The sequence below is a fragment of the Medicago sativa genome, chromosome 3 (genome assembly GCF_051527215.1).
Source record: "Medicago sativa cultivar Bolivia chromosome 3, Bolivia_mono, whole genome shotgun sequence".
Lineage (NCBI taxonomy): Eukaryota > Viridiplantae > Streptophyta > Magnoliopsida > Fabales > Fabaceae > Medicago > Medicago sativa.
Window position 1 is genome coordinate 89,085,857 of NC_140751.1, and position 23,539 is coordinate 89,109,395.

The following is a 23,539-nucleotide window of genomic DNA, read 5'->3' on the forward strand; positions in this document are numbered from 1 at the left end:
GAATGTATCTAGGCCAATGATGTAAAGGACAATGGACTCTAATGATGTACACCGACACAAGCACCGACACATGCACACACATCACCTAGATACTTTAGATGTATGGCTAGGATATGCATGTTTAGATGTATGTTTAGGATTGAATGTTTAGATGGATGCCTAGGGTTTACACTTAGAAAAAATCAATTTTCCAAAAACTTGAACAACGTCACTCAAGTGATTTTCTTAATAAACCTTGGGGTCCAAAAGCCCATTGATTTTCTCTTTTATTTTCTTAATCAAAATTTCAATGAATCTTAATCATACTTGACTTTTTTCCAAAATCACTAATCAAACCCCACAATTTCACAATCTCATGCCTTTAAGGCCTCTCAATCTCCATTCTTCAAAATCCCAATTTTCAAACTTAAAATCAATCAATAAAAACAAAAACATTTTTTGGAAGAGAACTACGGTGGATTTGATCCCTTAAACGGGTACGTAGGCAAGGAATCAAAATTCCTTCAATTCAAATAAAATAAAAATTCAAACACATTCTTCTCCCTCCAATTCTTGACTTAGTAAACTCTTAGGTGTAAATATCATTTTTTAAATAGCACTTAAAAATAAAGCGCGCGCGTAGAAAGTAAAGACGGTTCCTATAGGTTACTATAGTCGTTATGGGTGCCTAACACCTTCCCGTAGCGAAAACAACTCCCGGACCTCGATTCTCAAGGGTTTTGCTTATTTTTTCCATTCCCAAGAAAAAAATGAGATATCACCGGTTAAAAAGGTTCAAACGTAATCAATGTTTGACACCCGAAAACCAAGATAAAACAGACTTCAATTCACTTATGCGTAATGTAAACTTTCAATTAGGGAATGTTTTTAAAATAAACTAGACTCTAACCCGTGCGATGCACGGATTTTTTAAAGTATCATATATGAGTATCAAATCAAATTGACGACTATATTATTAGAAATAATTCATTACTTAATGAGTTGTAAGCAACAATCTACTATCATTTAATGAAATACAATAGTGTTTTTAAAAAATGACCTTGGAGGTACAATTTTCTTCCTGCATGGCTAATGAGAATTTAATGATTGTCGAAATTTTATACTTTTCGATGTAGTCAATTAATGAATCAATTCAATTCTTTAAGGAAAAAGATAGATAGACCACTCTTTTGTGTACACCCCTCTATACACCTCCCACGTGGCTTTGATTTAATTTTTTTTCTCTCTCTTTCTCACATTGCTCTCTCTTCAGCTCACTCTCTCTCTCTCTCTCTCTCTCTCTCTCTGTCTCTCTCTCTCTCAAAGGGCCCTTCCTTGTTTTCTTTTTTCTTCTATGACTTATGTTTGAAGAATGCACAATGTCTGCACAAAAGATGTTTTATAGACAAAGAACATGTATAGAGACAATATGGTTATGTTTTGGGTTGGTGAAGTGTTTTTTTGACCAAGCTTTGGGTCCCTGCAGTTTGTTCAGGCAAGGATTTTGTGCATGTCTTAACAATGATTTTTTGCACTATGATCATGTGATAGAGTTGTACGGTGGATTTCTCAGTTCAATCCTGCACATTTCACCCTTTCAAGTGTAGAAAGAACACACTTTTTGTTTGCAACAGAAGTACTTACAGAGCCAAAAGTGTCCTCTCTTTCTTCTTCGATCACCCGCTGCCGGAGTCTCCCTCTCTCTCTACCCTTTCTTCTGTGACGAGGATGACGGTGGTCGTGTTTTGGCGCCAGAGTTGGGGTAGTGACGCAGATCTGAGTGTTAGGCGTAGGTGATAGGGTGGTTGTACGGATCTGTGTGTTTGACGCCCGAGAATGGTGAGGAAAACGTTGGGATGGGTGGTCATCGGAACTCGTCGGAAGTGTGCCGATGTGGTGGTCGGTGGCCAGTGGCCTGTGGCGGAGAGAAAAATCGGTAGACAGAGAGAAGAAGATGGAAAGGACTTGTATGTGTATGTTACAGAATTGCCCCTCCATTTTTGTATTTATACAAAATTGTCCCCAATCTAATGAATAAAAAATGCCACCCAAGAGGTGTAGAATGGGGGGTTGCCACATAGGGGTGTATACCTATCACCACTCTTCTCACCAGCCATTTAAGTCACATATGTTGTTGCTATCATCCCCATTTTACGACGTATACCCATATAAATTTACACCAACATCCAAATGTAACATCATTTACATAGTCAAATTAACTTCCATGTGAAGAGCCAGAAAAGTTGTTAAACAATAACCAAAAAAAGAAAATGTAGCATGACCGAGACTCTGTCCCTTGTCTAGTTGATGTCTCGCTCTGGTTCTACTCCTACTTGGCATGGCTGCGTCGTATACTTGTTCCTATAGCATCATGTTGGCACCTTGAAGTTAGCTCTATTTTTCATTCTTTTACAATTCTCGTGCCCTTTCTGTTATGCCCTTGCCTAAAAAGATTACAAAGGACATACCAATCACAATCTTTAAGAAATGTACTTTATCAAAGAAAAAGTAAAAAATGAAGAAAATTATCGGACATCAAGGTTTTAAGAAATTATAACTAAATAAACAGTGATCTTTCTTACTTGAATTTCTTTGACAACAAAATGTGATAAATTCAAATACTGGGAAGTATAAGTCATATAATATATTATGAAGGATTGGGAAAGTCTTCCTTTGAAAACGGTCCTTAAGAAATTATAACTAAATAAACAGTGTTGCATGTTGCAGTTACCTCTTAATGTATGTTGAAGTAATTGGTGGCATTAAAGGGTAAATTTGAACATATAAAAAATCAGACCATACAACTGAAGAGTACATGAACTCCTTCCTTGTGAGACTCCTTTACTCCCTGAAAGAAGAAAATATAACCATGAACCATGATCATTGATTCAATGATATTGAAAATAAGACTTGCATTTAAAAAGTTGCAAAAATGATAAATTGCATTGAAAGTGAGAATGAGTCAAATTTGCAATTGTCATCTCCATGCTCTCCTCGTCTGATTTTTTATCTTGACAAAAAATAACGAAACTCCTCAATGTTTGCTGCTTCAATGAAACCGTCAAATAATTAAGAGAAAAAGTAGAAACTGCTAAAGCATTACCTTTATCTCTACAACTTAGTCACCATCACTACCACAAAAATACAGTCCTTTTCTTTACATCTTCTTTAGGTTCACACCTTGTGTGGACAACGAAAACATAAGCAAGAAGTAGTAAAAACCAAAATGAAATAAAGAATAAAAAAAATTAATGAGAAAAGAGTAACAAAGAAATATGCAAGTAGAGAAAAAAGTTAAATAAAAAAATATGAAATGAAAAGTGAGGCTATTTATAAAGGAACTTAAGTATAAGTGGTTATCAATCCCACTACCATATGTTAGACATCAGTTATCATGGGATACGACAATGAGGCTCTGAGAAACCACCCACTACTCTATGGTTGGAATGGTACCTATTTTTATGGATTTATTATAGGAGATCATGAGAAAAACAGAAAATAAAGGGCATGTGAAAAACCACCCTCTAAACATTAGTCAGCAGAAACGGAAACATCATAAATATAAGCAAAATTAAATCACTAAAATAGCTACAGGTTAAGTGGCAAAAATGGTTGGATGGAACCAAGTGGTTGCAGGTTCAAGTCTCAAGTCCTCCCCGCAAAGCTTTTTTTCTTTAGTCCTCCCCGCAAAGCTTTTTTTCATAAAGATTTTTTAAACCTCTCAAAAAAGGCGGAATTAGGGTTACTCAGAGGTGGGATTAGGGTTAATCAGGATTGTTTAACATTTACTAGACCATCGACCCGTGCTAACGCACGGGTCATATGGAAGGTAATATTTGCGGTAATAGGTAACAAAATAGTTTAGATGAATGTCATGATTGTCATATAGTATTTAATAATATTAAGAATCATAGACGTTGGTACTGTACCATAACATAATTTTCCATGACATCGTCCTTGATACCGTAACGTAACATCATATGTTAAGTACAGGGACGAAGCTAGGTACTAATGAAAAGGGGCGGCCGCCACCCATGAAATATATAGGACCCCTGTAGGACTCATGTGCATATTAATCGTTCGCCACCCATGCTTTCATATCCACTTGGTTCACTTATACTACATTTTATTTTTTTTAATTAAAGGTCCACTCATGTTCTCTTTTTTCTTACCATCCACTCATATTATTTTATAATACTCCCTCCGGTCCCATTTATAAGAGAAACTTAGGTCAACAAAAGCTGATGTATCTAATTAAAAATTCAGTCCAAATACATTAACTTTTGTTGACTCAATTTTCTCTTATAAATAGGACCGGAGGGAGTAATAAATATAGCATATTGAATTGATCAGTCTATTAAGTTTTATTCCTATTTCCAAGTAGAAGCCAACAACATTTGGGAAATTAGGGGTGATAGAGACACCCAAAATCATACATTCAAAAACAATTATATTCTAAAGTTGCAATTTCTAAAAATTTCAAGTACCGCCACACCTCAAGATTTAGTAGTATATATATTTGTTATTGTTTATCTTGCAAACAAAGTAGGAGCAGGGAAACAAAATAGGAGGAAACTGTTATAGGATGGACTCCGTTTAGTAAAAACAAAGTAGCAACGATGAGTTGAAAATAGGAGCAACGATTATAGCATGAAACATTTAGCGTCCGGGTTAACTTTAATAAATAAGAGATAAGAGATCTCTCCGTTTGAAAATAAGATTTTGATTAAATTGATTAAATTAATTAAATTAAATAGGTTTAATTAAATAGGGGTAATACAGTAAAATTAAGCGTAAAATTTAGGTTAAAATTAGGGCAACAGTTAGCGTCCAGGTTAACTTTAATAAATAAGAGATAAGAGATAAGAGATCTCTCCGTTTGAAAATAAAAATTTGATTAAATTAACTAAATTAAATAGGTTTAATTAAACAGGGGTAATACAGTAAAAGTAAGCATAAAATTAGGTTAAAATTAGGGCAACAGTTAGCGTCCAGGTTAACTTTAATAAATAAGAGATAAGAAGATAATAATAATAATAATAATAATAATAATAAGAGAAAGAGTATGAAGCAGATAAGGTTAAACCATAAAATCATTAGGGTTAAAACAGTAAATCTATGCAATAGGTTTAGGTTAAAATTAGGGCTAAAATATTCACCTGGGTTAACTTTTATATATAAGAAGATATATATTAAGATAAATTTTGGTGCGTGCTTATGCATTTTTAAGTTATGATTTATTTTGGATCATGCTTTTCTTAAAACTTAGCAAATGAATGCTTTTAAAAAATGTAGAGAATGTTTTTTTAAAAAATGAACATATTGTATTGTGAATAAATAAATGAACAAAACATATTATGCAAAATGCACGTTTATGGGCTTGAAAAAATAACATCTCTGTCAAGAATTGATAATTTGTTAGTTTATCTAAAACCAACTCAAGTTAACTAATGTTAGCTCAACTTGAGTTAACTCATGTTGAGAGTCAACGTTAGTTAACTTAAGTTGAGCCAACATGAGTTAACTTGAGTTGGCTCAACGTGACTTAACTCACGTTAGTGCTACCAAACGTGAGTTAACCCAGGTTTGAGTTATTTTAGGAAGTTTGAGTTGGGAATGAGCAAAATTGAATGGGTAAAAAGTAATTTTCTAGGCCGAACAACATATTTTGATCCAAAATCACAAATGTGGCCCAAATCCAATGAGAAAGATATAAAAACCCAACGAATTCTGCTCTTTACCCAAACAGTTTTGCTCACTCCCAAAGTAAAATACATATATACCCCTACGCATGTTAACATGCGTTACGCAAGTTAAGTTACGCTAGTTATAATGTAAACGTGACTTAAGTTGCGCAGCGTGACTTAAGTCACGTTGTGTGCTGTTATTAGCCAGGCAGAACCACATTCTGCCTCATTTTCAAACAACACACACACAAATCTCAATTTTCTCTGACATTACCAAACTCCAAAATTCCATCAACTTCAAATCAAATAACACTACAACAACAACAACAACAAGTAAGCTTTCACTTAAACTATGTTGGTATGATAAAAAATTTCACTTAATCTAGAATTTTTTAGGTTTATTGTTTTGTTAAAATTTTAATTTTTTTTGCAAGAAATGATAGAATGCTACATGCAAATGACTTATAGTGCTTATAGTGCTTAATTCTTATGATGTTTAGATGTTTGCATGATTATGTTAGATTTTTTACACTTAGATTAGATTTTTTTAGATTTAGGGTTCGTTTAAATTTTGGTTATTTTGTTTTTTGCAAGATATGATACAATGTTACATGCAAATGAGTAATATTGCTTAATTAATTAGATGTTTGCATGTTTATGTTGTAGTTATCATTTTTAGGGTTTATGTATAATTTGCACTCCAAGTGTTTGATGAAATGTTTGAATGAGTTTTCCATTGATTGTGTTTAATTTGTAATTGTGTAGATTTGAAGCAATGGCCGGGTGGATCGACGTTCATGCACAATTCAACGGCGGAGAAACTCAGAGGTTGAAGGTTCGGTGCCTTGATGTAACGTTAAGAGGTCTCAAGGATCAACTGAATGAATTCAACCAAGGAGTCAACCCCAGAGACACAAGGAGGGTGCAAAATGTTTGGTATAAACGTCCAACGCTCGACGAGGGGAGAGTATCATTCACTTGGGTGGAGTTAAAGAACGACGAAAACGTGACGAGCATGTTTTGGGAGCACACCAAGTTCCAGTTGATCGATATGCGGGTGACGTTGCTGAGATCAACTGAAGATATCATCAACAACTTGATTCCGCCAGAAGATCCTCATTAGTTAGGATAATAAGGTGCATTCCAACTACAACAATTGTCTTACCTCTGAAATGGGGTAATTCAAACTTGCCAAACTGCGAGGACTCAAGCATTTCGCTCGGCATTCATGTTTTTCCTTTGAAAAGATTAAATTCTTGTTAGGCTGGTTTAGATGAAGGTATTAAGTGTCAAGGAATGGACCTCATTTCGGTGGCACTTGAATACATTCATCTAAATCAAGCCTAACAAAAAATTATTCTTTTCAAAGGAAAGCATGAATGTCGAGCGAAATGATTGAGTCCTGTTGTTTGGCAAGTTTGAATTTACCCCATTTCAGAGGTAAGACAATTGTTGTAGTTGGAATGCACATTCCAACTGCAATAATTGTCTTACACTGGATGGGGCAATTCAAACTTGTTAATCGGCATGACTCCAACATTCGATGAGCATCTTGGACGATGGTATTCAAGTGTCAAGGAATGGACCTCATTTCGTTGGCACTTGAATACCATCATTCAAGATGTTGATCGTATGCTGGAGTCATGCTGCTTAGCCAGTTTGAATTTGCCTCATTCAGTGGTAAGATAATTGCAGTTGTAAGGTGCATGTAATGTAATGTAATTGTTGACATACATGTCGTTTATGTAATGTAACGAAACCTTAATTCAAATTTTATTCGAATTTATTCACGCTATCGCAATATTTATTCGAATTTATTTAATTGCAATTTTTAATTCAAATTTTTTTATTGACTTTATTCTAAAATATTTTATTTACTTTATTCTAATTATTTTATTGCGTTAGTTAAGTCACGCTATAAGCTAGGCGTGACTTAAGTCACACACCTTATAGGCTACGCGTGACTTAAGTCACGCACCTTATAGGCTATGTGCAAGTTAACTTGCGCAAGTTGGCCGGTGTTAAAAAATGAAGCACAAACGTTTCTTGGACGGTAGTCAATGGTCTTGACAGTTTTTTACACGTTTTCCTTAAAGTTTTGACCACGTTTTTGGACTCATTAAATGCTATATACCTTATACCACCTATAAAAACCCTCACATACTTCCTCTTTTCCTCACATTTTCTCATCCCACTCCCCCCCCCCCCCCCCTCTTCCTTATTAGTTTCTAGGGTGGTTATACCGGTTTAGGTATATACCAGTGGCTTATGGGGGAAGTAGTGGTCGGTCCGGTGGGGAAAAGGGCATCTTGATGTCGTTTTCCCCAACAGGACTGATCACTATTTTCCACATGAGCTATTTGGCATATACCGAAGAGGGTATCAAATAAGTTTTCCCCATGATCACTATAATTTCGAATTTATTTTTGCATTAATTTTATAATTTCGAATAAAAATTAATTATTATAAAATCGGATCGGATTTATTTTATAATTTCGTATAAAATTGAATTAGTATAAAATTGGATTTATTATTATAATTTCGAATAATAATGAATTAGTATAGAATAAAATCAATTTCTACCCAACGTACGCAAGTTAACTCACGCTAGTGCTAAGTTGTGTGTGACTTAAGTCACGTTCATGATACGCTGACGCATGTTAAGTCACGTAGCGTGACTTAACATACGTATAGAATGCACTAGCGCATGTTAACATGCGTAGGGGTATATTTGTATTTTACTTTGGGAGTGAGCAAAACTGTTTGGGTAAAGAGCAGAATTCAAACCCAATTATGTTGCACATTGGACAGGTGGCTAGGTTGATAGAGTAGAAATTTTGCCCTGTGCCTTTACATCTATACCTTTACCCCTACAAATTAATAAAAAAAAATTAATTTTACCCTTTTTTATTTAACTTTTTATAGTTTTTCCACCATAACTTTCAACATTTCTGTCCAACATGAGTTCACTCCCGCATAGCATTTCAATATTGGGTCAAATTAATTTTTATACCTTTTTTAATAAACTTTTTTCTTTAGCAGGGCTAGATTATCCACTCCAAGATGTGATTTTTGTAGAGATACTTTTGGTCTCCTTTGTGTTCTTAAAAACAACGTATCTTGATATAATTCAGATGAAAAGTAAATTAACTGGTTTGAGCTAAGGAACCAAAAAAGTTGAGGATATAAAAGTTCAGGATTCAAGCCTTGCTGAGGAGAAAAATATTAATATAACAATTAAAATACTAACATTTGTGATTCAGAAAAAATAGAAAAAAAAATATTGTTGTTGTGTGATTAAAAACCATACATAAATAGTTCATCAACAATATTTTCAATACAAGTCATGTGCAAGGCAAAACATAAAATGATTATTCTAAGATCCAGGTGTAAAACTATAAATTTAAGGTATGTAGACTAAAAGAGTTACAAAATAATATAGTGTACCTTAAGTCAATGTAGATTCACCTTGGCTGCAAAGAGGGGCAAAGGTAAAAAAAACATTCATGGTGGTTGCTAATTTATAAATTTTATCCAGTATTTTCAATTGTTTTGAGCTAATTAAAACCTCAATGTTATGATTAAAAAAAGAGCAAGCAGTGGCGGAGCCCTTTATGAGCTGGGGTGGGCACGGTCCACTCGAGAAAATTTAAAAATTAACGATCTTATGTCTATATTGTGAGATTTTATACAATTTTGTGTCGGTTTTAGGTTTCGATTGATCTGAATTCCTGCAAAATGGTTTACTGGCCCACCCGAAAAATTTAAATAATTCAATTATATGTCTATTTTACGAGACTTTAAGCAATTTTTTAACGGTTATAGTTTTCCGCGGTTTCAAAAGTGGCATACACAAATTTTTTGACGCTTGTACTTGGCATTTTACCGGAGTCTTATAGACCTTCAAATTTGCACGGGTTTCAAATCTCTCGCATATTGTCCTGTCAACTTAAAATTCTCTCAGTTAACGGTTGTAATGTACAAAAAAAGTTTCATAATTTATAGTAGTTGTTAAATATGTAATTATTTAAGTATCCACACTAAATTTTTAGTCAAACGCCGTCATTTCAACTTCGTACCTAATGCTTATTACAACTTTAATCTGTGTTTATATATTATAAATAATTTTAATGGCTCACTCGAACTTTTTTTCCTGGCTCCGCCACTGAGCGCAAATAACAATACACTTAGTAAAATATAATCAGTCGATAAAAAATACACGTGGAGGGTGATCTGAGAAATTAGGTGTATGGAAAGGAAACGAGAGTGAAGATTTTTAACCAAAAAACACTAATATGGTGCAATAAAAGGCAAGGTTATGTGCAAGAGCAAGATAAGCAATGATTGAATAGAACTTCTCCCTCTTTGGAATTCTCTCTTTCCCTTTGATTTTGTTGTTCACTTGTCCTTGGGTTTATCGTTTTATTTCTTTGCACTTGCAAGAAATGGAATAACATTCCATATTTAATCATGTCATTTTCTACTTGAACCCTATGTAATTCCATACAGAGTTCTTCATTCTCAAAATTTGTTCAATTATCTTCTTCAAAATTACAATTCTTTGTGATGGTGTTTTGTTTACCTATCTCATAGCCTCTAAAACAATGGAATTGTCGGTGATTGATGGAAGTTATGATACTTACTTTTAGGTGCTTTGTGTTGACAAATACTACAAGGTGCAAGGCATACCAAATAAGGAGAAGACAACACTTGTTGCAGCAACAATGAATGATTGTAGTCTCGAATGGTGGAATTGGTGGTCTCTTTCGTCATTTCGGAGCGAGCTAGAACATATTCACGGTTGAGCTTCTACGGCGTTTTAATCTTGAAGATCACATAATTACTCGGATCTTTTCAACAAATTACTCGTATCACCCCCCACTTTCAACCAGCCACTCTCAACTCAATGTTTCTTTTCAACCTCGGTGTTGCACTTGCTCATCCAATGATTCATCTATTGGATCCATTAACCTTGGTTCTTGTTTCGCCCCTGCTACTCATGCCACCATGGCTATATAACCTAGTTTACCGATAACCACTCGACTTACAATCACATGTATGTATATAAAAAGCAACACTTGTGACCCTTCCAACTTGATCAAGATGTGTCAACCAAAACCCCATCTCAATTTGATAATTCGATTGATCTTAAAATGTTTACCATGACGAGGAAAAATTCAAACAAAAATGCATGAGTTATTGTTTATGTCTCTTCTCATATTTTTTTATACTCCTGTTGTAATTTCCATCACTAGTTTGGTTGGATTCCTTTGTTGTGGGACAAAGTCATCAAATGAACATACATCCTTGTTTGACACCTACTAACTGTTTGTTGAAAGGTCGGTCAAAATCACAATCCTCACGATGAATTTCAGACTGGTTTGATATCCTCGTCAATCTCTATGTTTGATGTTGGATTGTCTGGCTGGAAAAGGTCGTTTTGCTTGTTGTTATTAGTTGCAGTGAGTCGTTGGTTCTTGGACTCATTTCATGTTGACGATAGGTCTATACACCAATCTTTTAGACCTCTAATTAGTGCTTTAAACGCTTATGAATCATTTTCTTTCTCAACAAAATTTGAAACATAAAATATCCAAAGAACGTGAACACGAATCGGGTACCAAGCCAATCCGCTGAAGAACAGCCCATGAAAAATTCAGTAAATAAAAATGCAAGAAGCCAACGACCATCCGTCAAACCCATCGCAATGCGTTTAGAGTAAACACAAAATGATTCAAACCAGGAAACAAAGCTAAGACTTCGATCATAACTGAACCAAAAGGAAACCAAAAGAGGTGACCGAAATACAAGAACACGTCGAAAAAACCACAAAAAATACTATAAATTATTCTCAAAGTGAATTTGATTGTATTAAAAAATATTTATATTTTTCAAAATACTACTCCATCTGCTTCATACTAAAATTCACTTTTGAGATTTCATTAGCCTTGATATAATTGATTTATTTTCAAAATTTCACATAAACTAATCTTTGTCGAGAAATTTTAACAATACACGTCTCAATATTCCTGCATTTATTATTACATCGTCCACTGTAGAGTAGTGGCCACGCACGTGAAACAGATTTTATTTCGATTTTATCTCACTTTTATTTACTTGAATTAAATTAAATCAATAAAAAAAACCCATCCCAATTCCCATCATCCCAAAGTTGTGTAAAGTAAAGTAAATCCCTGAGTTTTTGTCCGTTCACCTCCCTTAGCCCACAAAACAAAAAACATCTTCGCACCAAACAACTTGTGTTTGTGGGTGGAGCTGGTAGTATTATTCTTCCTTCATTCACCACCGGCTACCACTGTACACATACACCCTTCAAATTAAACAATTCTCATTCTCATTAAAATCAATTATCACTATAACAATTAAAATAAAATTAATTAAATAAATAAAATAAACAGTTTTCTTTTCTTCTGGAATATACCCACTAGCATACTACTTGTGCAAACCAATAAACTGTATCATTTCAATTATCAATCTCAATTTCACCAACCTAAATTCCTTCTCAGATCTACAATTCTTATCCTTTTTAATTCTCATTACTCTCTCGTCGTTTTGATCTTATACTTGCCGTTTACCTTCAGATCTGAACTAAACAATCTTCCCAATTTTTATTTTATTTTATTTTATTTTGCGTTTTCATTACTGTTATTCTTATTTTTATTGTTAGCGTTTTTCTTCACTTCAGAAAACGAAAGACAGAGACCAAAAAAAAAAATAAAAAAAAAACTCGTTATCTTCCATCTCTTTGATTTCTTCAATCTTCGTAGCTTAATCGAAGTCTCCAATTCATCGAAATTCGTTGCGATTTACGATTTTCCGATGGATTTGGACGATTTCCGATCTATATTACACACGGCGGGCGTTGACGTCTGGATGTTCATCGACACCGCGATCTCCGTCGCTGCGCAGGATAACGCCGGTGAGCTAAAGAGGAGAAGAGACGGAATCGTGGAGCGTCTCTACGCTGCCACCACGGAGGTTACTCCGATTTGCCAGAATTGCGACGGAGGTCAACGTCTTGTGACAAACGATAACCAAATCAAGAAAGAGAACAGTCCTAGTCTGAGTCCGGAACGACAACCGCGCCGCGGCGGAGCTTCTTCTCCTCCGACGCCGCAGTCTGAAGGAAACGAAGACGGTGAAGATGAGGAGATAGATCCTTACGGTGGTTTGTTTGATGATGAACAGAAGAAGATTCTAGAGATTAAAGAGCTTCTAGAAGATCCTCATCAGGTTTTGTTTAATTAATGTTAATTTAAATTCAAGTTAATTCAAGTATTAATTATTAGAAATGAATGAAAATTTGTTCTAATTTTTTTTTTGTTTTTAATTTTAATTTTCAGTCTGAAGATACTTTGATGGAGTTGCTACAAAATCTGGTGGATATTGATATTACATTCCAAGAGTTGAAGGTGATTGATTATACATTATTTTGATTTGAAACTGTTATTTTCAATTTTTAATGTTTGTGTCAATTGCAATTTTTGTTTTGTTTTGTTGATGATCATTTGTTTTTTATTTGTGTAGGAAACTGACATAGGGAGGAACGTGAATCAGTTGCGAAAACATCCATCAAGCAATGTTCGTCGATTGGTGAAGCTACTTGTCAAGTAATTGAAGACACATAATTATAATTTTTTTGAAGAAATTAATGCTGTTTTTTGTAGCATTGGTTGAGTTTGTGAATTTTTGATTATGTGTAGGAAGTGGAAAGAAATTGTTGATGATTGGGTGAAGCAGAATCCACAAAGAGGGAAAAGCACTCTCATGGGTAATGTTAATATTTTTGGGAGTATTTGTCAAAGAGTTAAAAAGTAGGAAGTTAAAGGAGTTGGAATATTCGTGTGAAATTCGTTAATGGTAATTAATAGTATTCAACATTTGCAGCTGATGGAGACTCTCCTTTGCAGAAAACCACCCCAAATGGGCATAATCATCAGGTCAAAGAAATCTTTTATTCTATTTGCTTTTGAAAAGTTGAAGCAATTAAGCTTGCTAATGTTGTGTTTTATTCGTTTATGCAGATTCCTGATTTTGCGTACTCTCCAAATCCACACAGTGAGAATAGCATCTGATTCCAATATTCCTTTAACCTTGTTGATGCCTTTTGTTTGCATTTGGTTGATATGCTTTTTGTTTGCTGACACAGATGGGAGCTCTGGTTCCGACCGTAACACCTCCGAAGCTGAACCAAAACCAAAACCTAAATCAGTTCCTCGCAAAGACCCACCTCCAAAACCAAGGCCATCACCCCCAGTTACTGCCCCTACCTCTGCTCCTCAGAATGTACGGTTTTGAATTTTTTTTGTTAAAGTTTGTTGTTGGAATGTTTATGTCATGTGAATGTCCCCTAGTGTTAATTTTGTGAAGTGATTTCTGACATAAAATGCTGAATGATTGCAGAGACAGAGAGAACAGAAAGAGAGCAATTTTGATGCAGAGAGGCTTGCTGCTGCAAGAAAACGGCTTCAAGCGAACTACAAAGAGGCTGATAATGGTTGAAAATTTGTTTCTATAATTTTCATTTTCATGCTAGTTTTCTCTGTATATACAAAACTGACCTAAAGTTTCGTGTGTTGTTTATAGCAAAAAAGCAAAGAACAATTCAGGTGATGGACATACATGAGTTACCTAAGTCAAAAGCAAAGAATGGTTACTTTGCAAAGCACAAAGGTGGTGGCAGTTCTCAAGGAAGGCAGCACTGGTGATACAATGAATCCATTGTTCATGCAATTTCTCAAGTGTAGAAATAGCTTGTGCTGTGGGGGATTGGGATAATATATGTCCTCAAACGTGTTCATCCCTCTGGATTTTTTTCCCTCGCTATAAACATATTTTTTCTTGTGGTTTTTATTTACCTAAATTAAATAATCACTGAAGAAAAAAAATTCTCCTCAGCTTGTTCGTTTTTGAAAGGGGACTCTTATCAAACCTTATTTTGTTGGTTTGTTGAGGAGCACGTGATTTCTTTTCAGGAAACAAGATAGGGATGGAATGGGGATGACAAATGTTTTTCGTTTATTAAAGAATATGAAAATGGCAATTTGATTTCAGCCTTTTTCTTTTTCTGAAAGATAACAAAGTCAAGAAATAATCATATTTCTGTCCCAAAAAAAAAACGAAATAATCACATTTGACCATTTACTAAATGGATGGCGGGAAGTACATATTTGCACTTTGCAATTAATGATATTTTGGGTTCCGAGTTTGATGCCGCAAAGACCTTGTCTACTGTCCAGTTGTCTTGCACGAGTCTCTATGACTCTTCTTTCTTATTTTTTGATTTGAGTAATGATATTTTGACATCCATTTGATGATAACTTTGTTGACAACCTTGTTTTTCTCACTTCTTATTGGTCAAAAACAATGGAGAGAGAAAAAGGAAGATAGAGGATAACTATATCATGTGAGTATGAGAAAGAAAGTTGTTAAAAAGTGGTTGTCAAAATATCGTTTCTCTTTTGATTTAGCTCCTCTTTAGGATTGGTATTTCTTTTTAAAATTTTTTAGAGTTGGGGGTTCATCAACTAAAAAAAAAAAATCAAGCTAAAGTTAACTTTTTAAAAAAATTATTTAAAAATTGTTGCTGAATATTTTTGTTGGAAACAATCAAATTTTTTGACAGGTTGAATAGGTGATATTGTCTAGTACCTCAATGAAAAAACAAAACGTGCTGCATTCTGCATGTGATAATCTAAAGCAGCTATCGTCTTGTCCTTGAACTAGTGAACTAACCTGTGTGTGATGCAAAGTTAAGTTTATCTCGGATTGATTGTTAAAAATTGTGTAACGATTATGTATATTTATCAAATGTAATTGTTTTTTTTTTGTTTATTAAGATACTATGGCGTTATTCCTTCAAAAAAAAAAAAAATACAATGGCGGCGTTATGGTATACTTTTTTATCAGAGGAAAAGAAAATATAACAAAAAATATAACAACGGCGTTCCAGTATATAATAAATAAATTTGTGCAAAATATAACAATAATATCCAATGGAGTATTTATTTTTGTTGAGTTTAGACTAAAATTTTCACGAACAAAGCTAGCATGATAATAAGAGTTGAGTAACTTCTTCAAAAGAAAATATAAAGAGTTGAGTAACAAAAAAAAAGAGAAATGATATTTGTACAACCATTTTGTGACAACTTTATCTCACATACTCAAATTATGATCTTATTCTCTCTTTTCCTTTTTCTCTCTCTGGTTTTGACCAATAAGAAGAGAGAGAAAGAAAGTTGTTGTGAAAGTTGTCATAAATAGTTGTACAAATATCACTACTAAAAAAAATAGTAGCATGATAATGCTAAATAAATTGGTGTCAAACATCTAGATGTTTAAATATAGGGAAATGTTGACCAGTGCCCGGGGGCACTGGTTAAGGAATTATAAAAGGAAATTCTGTTTTGAAAATTGTGTATTCTACTTTTTGAAAGTTAATAAAGTGTTCTTTTCAATGCAAAACTTGACTTTTCTTTATACTTTTAGTTCCTTAACTAGTGCCCCGGGCACTGGTTAACAAGACCCTTAAATATATAATCCAATATTGGCCATTGCCAAAGTATTTAGTCGGTTACTTTTTTAAACTCAAAAACATTAGATTGTAAAAAAAAATGTTTAATTCCCTACACACTGGACCTGAATAGTTAAACCTTACGTATTATTTATTGTTATAATAAAAGCAAACTATAAATGTTTCTTTTTGTCCATTTATTCATGTCTCACTTGGATATTTGAATGATTTACATGAACTAAGAAGAAACCATAAATGATTTTCATATTTAGATTAAAGTTTTAAGGGGTTTAGCTGAAATTTCATTGATGTTTATCATTTCACATCATTAACTTGTACGATACATCTATAATACGCCACATTGCCATTTTTTAGTCCAAAAATACAAGAGAGGGACCAAAGTCGTATGATTTTAAAGTTCAATTACTATTATATTAGCTCTTTTTTATTAGATGGTTTAGTGGCTAGAAATTCAACTTTTTAAGGCCTTAAAAAAAAACTTTTTAAGGTGAATAAGCAGAGTTTTCGAAGTTTTAACCCATCATTTGACTGACTTCTCGTTTGTCCTTACCATAAATGCAAAATATAATATTGAATTCGAAGTAGTCTATGTAATACCCCCGCGTTTTTTAATACATATATATGTCAATGGACAAGTTTGACCATTAACATTTTTAATTTTTATAATAAAAAATTATAAAAAAATATATGATATTTTGAAAATATTCATTGAGGAAAATCAAATATTTTATATACTAACATTTGTCTTTATATTAGTAAAATAAATTATTAAAGTAGGTTATGTGAATAGTACATATAGTCAAAATCCGACAAGTAATTAAAAATAGATATAATATTAATTGAAGAGTTAAAATAATAAAATAGAGTTAATTACAATTTTCATCCCCATATTTTCACTGATTTAATGAACTTCACAAAAGAACGAATGGTTCGCGAGAACTTCCAATCCTGGGTGGAATAATTATTGGTCAGACTTTACTTACTTTTCGACAAAACTCCAAATTATCAAGACCTTCTTCCCCTAAGAATTGACAGGTTAACACAAAATAAAATAAAATCGTACATATATACATGTAATCATATTAGGAAAGTAAGTGTCGGAGCCTAAAGGGAGGGCCTCGAATACATGGGTGCCCTTTATGGATCCGTCTTTGATTTATGATGATGATAAATACACAAATATTTGATAAGGATAATATAGTAAAAGAGATATTCTCTCTTTGTTATTCATATTCTTTTAATTTTATTTGATATTAAATTAAAGATGAAAATGAAACTTATTAGTTAAAAATTGGCTAAACCGTATAGTTTGATCCTTGAAAGTGAAACACACTGTTATACCAATCATTGACTCATACGGAAACACAAATTAATTTTCTACTTTACAATCAATTAGTCATTAGTTAAACAAAGATGTTAACCCTTTGAAAATCCTGGATGTGAACATTTTGAAAGACAATTGGCTTGCCGATATGTCGTCGGGGGATAAAACTAAAAAAATAAATAATTTTTTCCTCTTTAAAAACCCCAAATTTGATAAACAGAAACTCTATTTTTTTATTTTTTATGTTCCTTCATTTACCCCAAAAACATTTAGCACCCGTTAAAGTAGAAGAATTATGACCATAAAAGATAATCAAAGGAAGTTTGAAGGAGAAGGCATATTCTTCGCAACATGGAAGCAATTACACTTTCAATGATAAAAATGGTGGTTTGCCTTGTTATAAATCATAACAGAAATAAATATTGAAGGCTAACTGAATTATTGAGTGAATTTATTCTCGATTTTCTATTTTGGGGATTCGGATGCATGGATAATTGGATCACTATAGTTAGTTCCTTGACATCGAAGGCATGTCCAATGGATGAAATATGTTATTGTTCGCCACCGACATGATACCGATACATGTGGCTATACTTTTATTCACTTTTATTTTTTCAGTGTCAGGGTTGTGTCAAATGTCTATTAGTTCATTGTGCATGATGATCTCATTCAGATTAGTTTGACCCTATCAAATAGCCATACGAGTAGGTTGTGCCAAGGTCAATTCCAATTGCTGGCCCCTCGTATTTTTTGGCCATTCACTTCAGAAGAGAAAGAGAGACATATCATTGTTGAATGATTCAAGTTTGTTTTAATATCCATGAAATGGATTATGAAAGTTAAATGAACGTGTCCATGTTAATATTAAAGGTTTTGTGACTTCTTATACTGTCATAATTGGCACATTAGATCAAGCGTTTGAATTAAGATTACTGTTAATGAGAATATTCACACACCTTGGCGGCCCTGCAACTTACGGTTAATGTCACTTCATAAAGCTCTAGAAAGGTTTCAAGTTTCAACAAAAAATATTTACTCAACACTAGAATAGAGTCTGAGAAGGATCAGATCCTAAAGTATGCTTTGAAGGATGCTGCTAAAACTAGAATAGAGTTAGCATGGCTTATAATACAGAAACCAGAAGGAAAAATAAAAAGTTACATGTGAAACACAAACATTAACATAAACTTCAATGCTATTAGATAATGATAATAAAACTAAAGGTCTGCATTCAGCATTTTCAAAAGCAAGACATCATCACTTTAAATCTTATCCAAGAAAAATAAAATTATTGGCCTTGGATATAAGGTGTTTCGACATGCTCTCCAGCTCCTCCAGATGACCCTCAAGAACATCTATTTCTTTCTCTTTGTTATTCTTATCAAGCAAATCAGTAGCAACAGTAATTGCATTGTTGATCTTCTCAATTTCTTGAGGGGAGAGAATCAGATTAACATCCTTCTTCTTTAAAGCGTTCTTCATATTGTAAACACATGAATCTAATGCACACATTACCTTGGCCCTTCTTAAAAATTGCACATCTTCCACATGGTATTTCTCAGCTTCTTTAGTCATTTTTTCAATGTCGAACATTGACAACCTGTCTTTGTTGTTAGTAATGGTGATCGCGTTCATATTGCCTGTAGATATTTCCCTGGCAGTAACAGTTAGGATGCCATTTTCATCAATCGAAAAGCATACCTCACAGGGCTGGCCACGGGGACCTGGAATACAAGGAAGTGTAAATGAACCAAGCAGATTATTGTCAGTAGCTCTTGGTCTCTCACCCTCATAAACAGGAATAAAGGCAACGCGCTGGTTATCATTGAAGGTGGTATATTGATTCGTCTTTGTGACAGGTATGGAACTGTTTCTTGGAATCACCACACTCATGATACTTTCATATGTTATTGCAATACCAAGTGACAATGGGGTAACATCTCGTAGCACCAAGTTGGGGACATTCTTAAAGCCTTTGCTCAAAACAGCAGCCTGAACAGCTGCACCATAAGCAACAGCTTCATCTGGGTTGATACCCATGAACAATTCCTTCCCCTTGAAAAATTCTAGCAATAAATCCTGCACTTTTGGAATCCTAGATGACCCACCTACAAGAACAATATCAGCAATATCACTCTTGTATATCTTTGAATCCCTGAGACAACTGTCAACAATATTCATACACTCATTGAAAAAATCCATGTTAAGTTCCTCAAATTTGGCACGAGTGATTGATGAAGAAAAGTCGATTCCCATAAATAAAGCATCTACCTCAACAGTGGTAACAAAAGCAAAAGAGAGTATCCTTTTTGCCCTCTCACAGGCAGTTCTCAACCTCCTTAAGGATTTCGGGTTCCGACTGATGTCCACTTTATTCTTCTTTTTTAACTCCTCAACAAAATAGTTCACCATTCTGTTATCAAAGTCCTCGCCCCCAAGGTGCGTGTTTCCTGCGGTGGCTTTTACTTCGAATAGATCACCTTTAATTGTGAGGATAGACACATCAAAAGTACCGCCACCCAGATCAAAGACAAAAATATTTCGGTTACCATCACAGTCATTTCTCTTGTCAAGGCCATATGCAATAGCTGCAGCAGTAGGTTCATTGATTATCCGAATGACATTAAGACCAGCAATAGTACCAGCATCTATGGTGGCCTTTCGCTGAGAATCATTGAAGTAAGCTGGCACAGTAACAACGGCATTCTTGACCGGTGACCCCAGATATGCCTCCGCAACCTCTCGCATCTTTGTAAGCACCATAGAAGATATTTCCTCAGCACAAAAGTGCTTCTCTTGACCCTTGTACTTAACAGTAATCATAGGTTTGTCATTAACACCAGAAACAACCTTGAATGGCCACAACAATATATCTCTTTGAACAACCGGATCACTAAACTTCCTACCAATTAACCTCTTAGCATCTGCAAAAATAACATTAATAGTAAATTCCCATCATTCATTTATCCAGCTAAAATAGCAATTGCATACTAGTAATGGGGGTTTTAAAAAAGTGTTTTGGATCGTGACATAAAGAATCTTTATACAACTGCATTTGAGTAGTTTCTTTAAAAACCATCTCCAATACATGATTTTAACCATGATAAACAAACATGATATACATTCTTTTTAAAAGAAATCTCTAAATCATTTACAATTTTTTTCAAACCAACAACAAAAGAAACCTAAATACATTCATGAAGCAGTAGATAATAGAAATAGAAATTTACCAAAGATAGTGTTTTCAGGGTTAGTAGCAGATTGATTCTTAGCAGCATCACCAATCAACCTTTGCTCATTGTTGAAAGCAACAAAAGAAGGTGTTGTTCGGTTTCCTTGATCATTGTGAATAATCTCAACTCTTTGGTGTTGATCAAGCCACACGGCAACACAAGCATTCGTTGTTCCAAGATCTATTCCCACGGCACGTCCTTCGTATTCTTTATCCATGAAAATAAAAAGGTGAAAAATAAAAACTCAAGTCAAAATAATAGGAAGAAGAAAAAGTTCTAGGGTTTTTTTGTTGTTGTTGAAAGTAAACTTTATCAGGGTTTCTTTTAGAGTGGCGTACTATCCGAATGAGAAATGGAGAATGTTAGGGAAGGAAATTTGTTACAACCGCACGACCCGTATATTGAAATTGAGTAATTAACAAAAATTGATATTGATCAATTCCATTTTTTTTAAGGAGATATTGATCAATTCCATGAAAAATTGATTACTGAAAAATTGAAAATATCATTTTTTTTTTTATCAATTTTGAATACAAACATTACAAAATGGGTGAATTCTAGGGTGAGGGTTCAATTAAGTCCCTCACCGGTGGAGCAGAGAAAATAAACCGTCAGATTTAATCAATGATTGAGATTTAATAAAAACAAAAGCAAGAACATTTACATGTTGTCACACACAATTATTTTATCCTATCATCATCACCAGAAACACAGAAGTGCAGTTTATGCATAGAAACGTCCGGATCATCAATTTGTCAAACATTTATCATCATCTATAGGAGTTTGAGAGATTTTTAGATCCAAATTTCACGAATTTCAAACTTCACAAATTTTTAGATCCATATATATATAACCGTCAAACATTGATTTTTTTTTTATCCAATATTATAAAGTATGTTATTGTATGTTCACCAAGTGCTGCCGTTATGAAAATTCTCCGAAACCAATTGGACTCATATATTTTATTTTCCATAGCATGGTAGCAAAAACCTTGACTATCATTATATATTAACATTATTGTTATTCTTTCCTTCAAAAAAACATTATCGTTATTCTTTAACATCTCATGTTCTGAAGGATGAATTACCACTATCATAATCTGATTTAATCTTCTTGTGAATTGCTCTCTCTATCATGAAGAATTATAGAACGAGAGTTGAAGAATTGATTAGGAATAAAAAACTTCTCAATGGATTTTGTCACAAGGAAAAGATTGACTGTGAGAATGTGTAGATGGTCTTACTTCTATTTTTAATGAATCTGAAACATTGATTCAATCTGATGGTTTATTTTTCGTGCTTCACCGGTGAGGGACTTGATTGAACCCTCACCCTAGAATCCACCTACAAAATGTGTCACTTTAACAATTAATTAACAAATAGAAGTCAACAAATATTAAGTTGCTTTGTTCGAAAAAAAAAAACAAATATTAAGTTGCATAACTGCATTTGACACAAAACATGGGTGAAATAGGCACTAATAAACCGTTATTTGCTTTCTTTCAATGTTTTTTCGTTCCTTAATTACAAAAGCAAAATGCTACATATCGCGAAATTTTTGTCCCGATTGTATCACGACACTGCATATATGTACTATAGCAAATCCTTTCATTTAAATCCACCCACCCATGAATTGTGTGAAGGGAAGATCAAACGGTTGAAACATATTCGGGATGGATTCACGATGGGTTCCCTCGGGACAAATAGCAAAGCTCATTACAAAAATGTTTCTTGGTTGTAAAATACAAAAATTAAATGATCTCTATCTCTATCTCTGTTATAAACATTTGCCTTCTTTTTTTTTTTAAGAGTACACATGCCATTTTAATGTTCTAAGTCTCATTTAATACTCTTCCATGTTGTATAAAATATTTATCTTTATCTTTGTCTTTATCTTTATATAGTACAAACTAGTTTGAGACCCGTGCCTTGCATGAAATTTTTTTGTATATATTTTAAATTTTGTTGGAAAAACTTGATACACAATTAAAAAGGTAAAAAAAAAATGTAAAAATTCATGCATACCTTATACTACCTCCGTCCCTAATTATAAGACCCTTTTGAGAATATTTTTTGTCCCTTTTTATAAGACCCATTTGCTATTTCCAACTACATTAATTATTTCTTTACATACATGCCCCTATTTATTATACATCTTTTTCTTCAATAAGCAATAAATAACATGTTGAAAACATAAACCAACACTCTCTCTTAAAGGATAAAATTGTAAAACCAATAGTAATTACAAACATATTTAATACAAATATTCACTATCTTAATTCCCGTTATTTTTTCAAAAGGGTCCTATAATTAGGGACGGAGGTAGTATATAATGGGAAAATGTATTTTTCAAGTGATTTTTTATGCCATCGTTACCCTTAATCTAAATTAGTTTATCATTTTAATAATATTTTTAAAATTATTTTATTAATGTATTATTTTATCTAATTTGTCTAAATTATTCTTTTTATAATTGAGTGTAACATAAAATCTCTAGTTTGATTAAAAAATGATTGGGTTCAACTGGTTAAATGAGTTTTCCCAAAGGGCAAGTAATTGTTAGAGAGAAACCGAGTTTGATTTTTAGGTGAAACAATCTATGACCATATTATATTTAGCTTACGGTCGAACTTCGGATTACCAAAGTCTCTTTTCCTTAGGAATTGCAAGGTTAACACCTAAAAAAAAGGGGTGATATTAACACATGATTTTTTTTTTTTTCTGAAACAATCTCACTCAACATGCTTGTATATTTTAAAGTT

The 23,539-nt window shown here is 33.5% G+C and overlaps 2 protein-coding genes and 1 long non-coding RNA gene across 3 annotated transcripts; 1 reads left to right on the forward strand and 2 right to left on the reverse strand.

Annotated features, from left to right (window-relative positions):
• Positions 1-2,088: 2,088 nt before the first annotated feature.
• LOC146941634 (uncharacterized) lies at positions 2,089-3,543 on the reverse strand. The gene is made up of 3 exons (XR_015032451.1): positions 3,083-3,543; positions 2,711-2,827; positions 2,089-2,423 (listed from the first exon to the last, which is right to left on the reverse strand). It is a non-coding gene; the product is annotated as an uncharacterized LOC146941634 (long non-coding RNA).
• Positions 3,544-12,134: 8,591 nt separating this feature from the next.
• Positions 12,135-14,584, forward strand: LOC146941635 (Transcription elongation factor (TFIIS) family protein). Its single transcript, XM_085755452.1, has 9 exons — positions 12,135-12,920; positions 13,031-13,099; positions 13,215-13,297; positions 13,391-13,458; positions 13,575-13,627; positions 13,712-13,745; positions 13,837-13,973; positions 14,091-14,184; positions 14,274-14,584. Exons 1-9 carry the CDS (start codon positions 12,507-12,509, stop codon positions 14,393-14,395), a joined length of 1,074 nt encoding a protein of 357 aa, XP_085611578.1. The 5' UTR covers positions 12,135-12,506; the 3' UTR covers positions 14,396-14,584.
• Positions 14,585-18,598: 4,014 nt separating this feature from the next.
• On the reverse strand, positions 18,599-21,176 carry LOC146941636 (heat shock cognate 70 kDa protein-like). The gene is made up of 2 exons (XM_085755461.1): positions 20,776-21,176; positions 18,599-20,469 (listed from the first exon to the last, which is right to left on the reverse strand). Exons 1-2 carry the CDS (start codon positions 20,993-20,995, stop codon positions 18,815-18,817), a joined length of 1,875 nt encoding a protein of 624 aa, XP_085611587.1. The 5' UTR covers positions 20,996-21,176; the 3' UTR covers positions 18,599-18,814.
• Positions 21,177-23,539: the final 2,363 nt, after the last annotated feature.

Excerpts from the sequence above, each read along its gene's own strand:
- LOC146941635 (XM_085755452.1), top strand. The coding sequence starts at position 12,507 with ATGGATTTGGACGATTTCCGATCTATATTACACACGGCGGGCGTTGAC. Across the intron at positions 12,921-13,030 it reads TTCTAGAAGATCCTCATCAG|TCTGAAGATACTTTGATGGA; the intron begins GTTTTGTTTAAT and ends TTTAATTTTCAG. Across the intron at positions 13,100-13,214 it reads TTACATTCCAAGAGTTGAAG|GAAACTGACATAGGGAGGAA; the intron begins GTGATTGATTAT and ends TTATTTGTGTAG.
- LOC146941636 (XM_085755461.1), bottom strand. The coding sequence starts at position 20,995 with ATGGATAAAGAATACGAAGGACGTGCCGTGGGAATAGATCTTGGAACA. Across the intron at positions 20,470-20,775 it reads CCCTGAAAACACTATCTTTG|ATGCTAAGAGGTTAATTGGT; the intron begins GTAAATTTCTAT and ends TTATTTTTGCAG.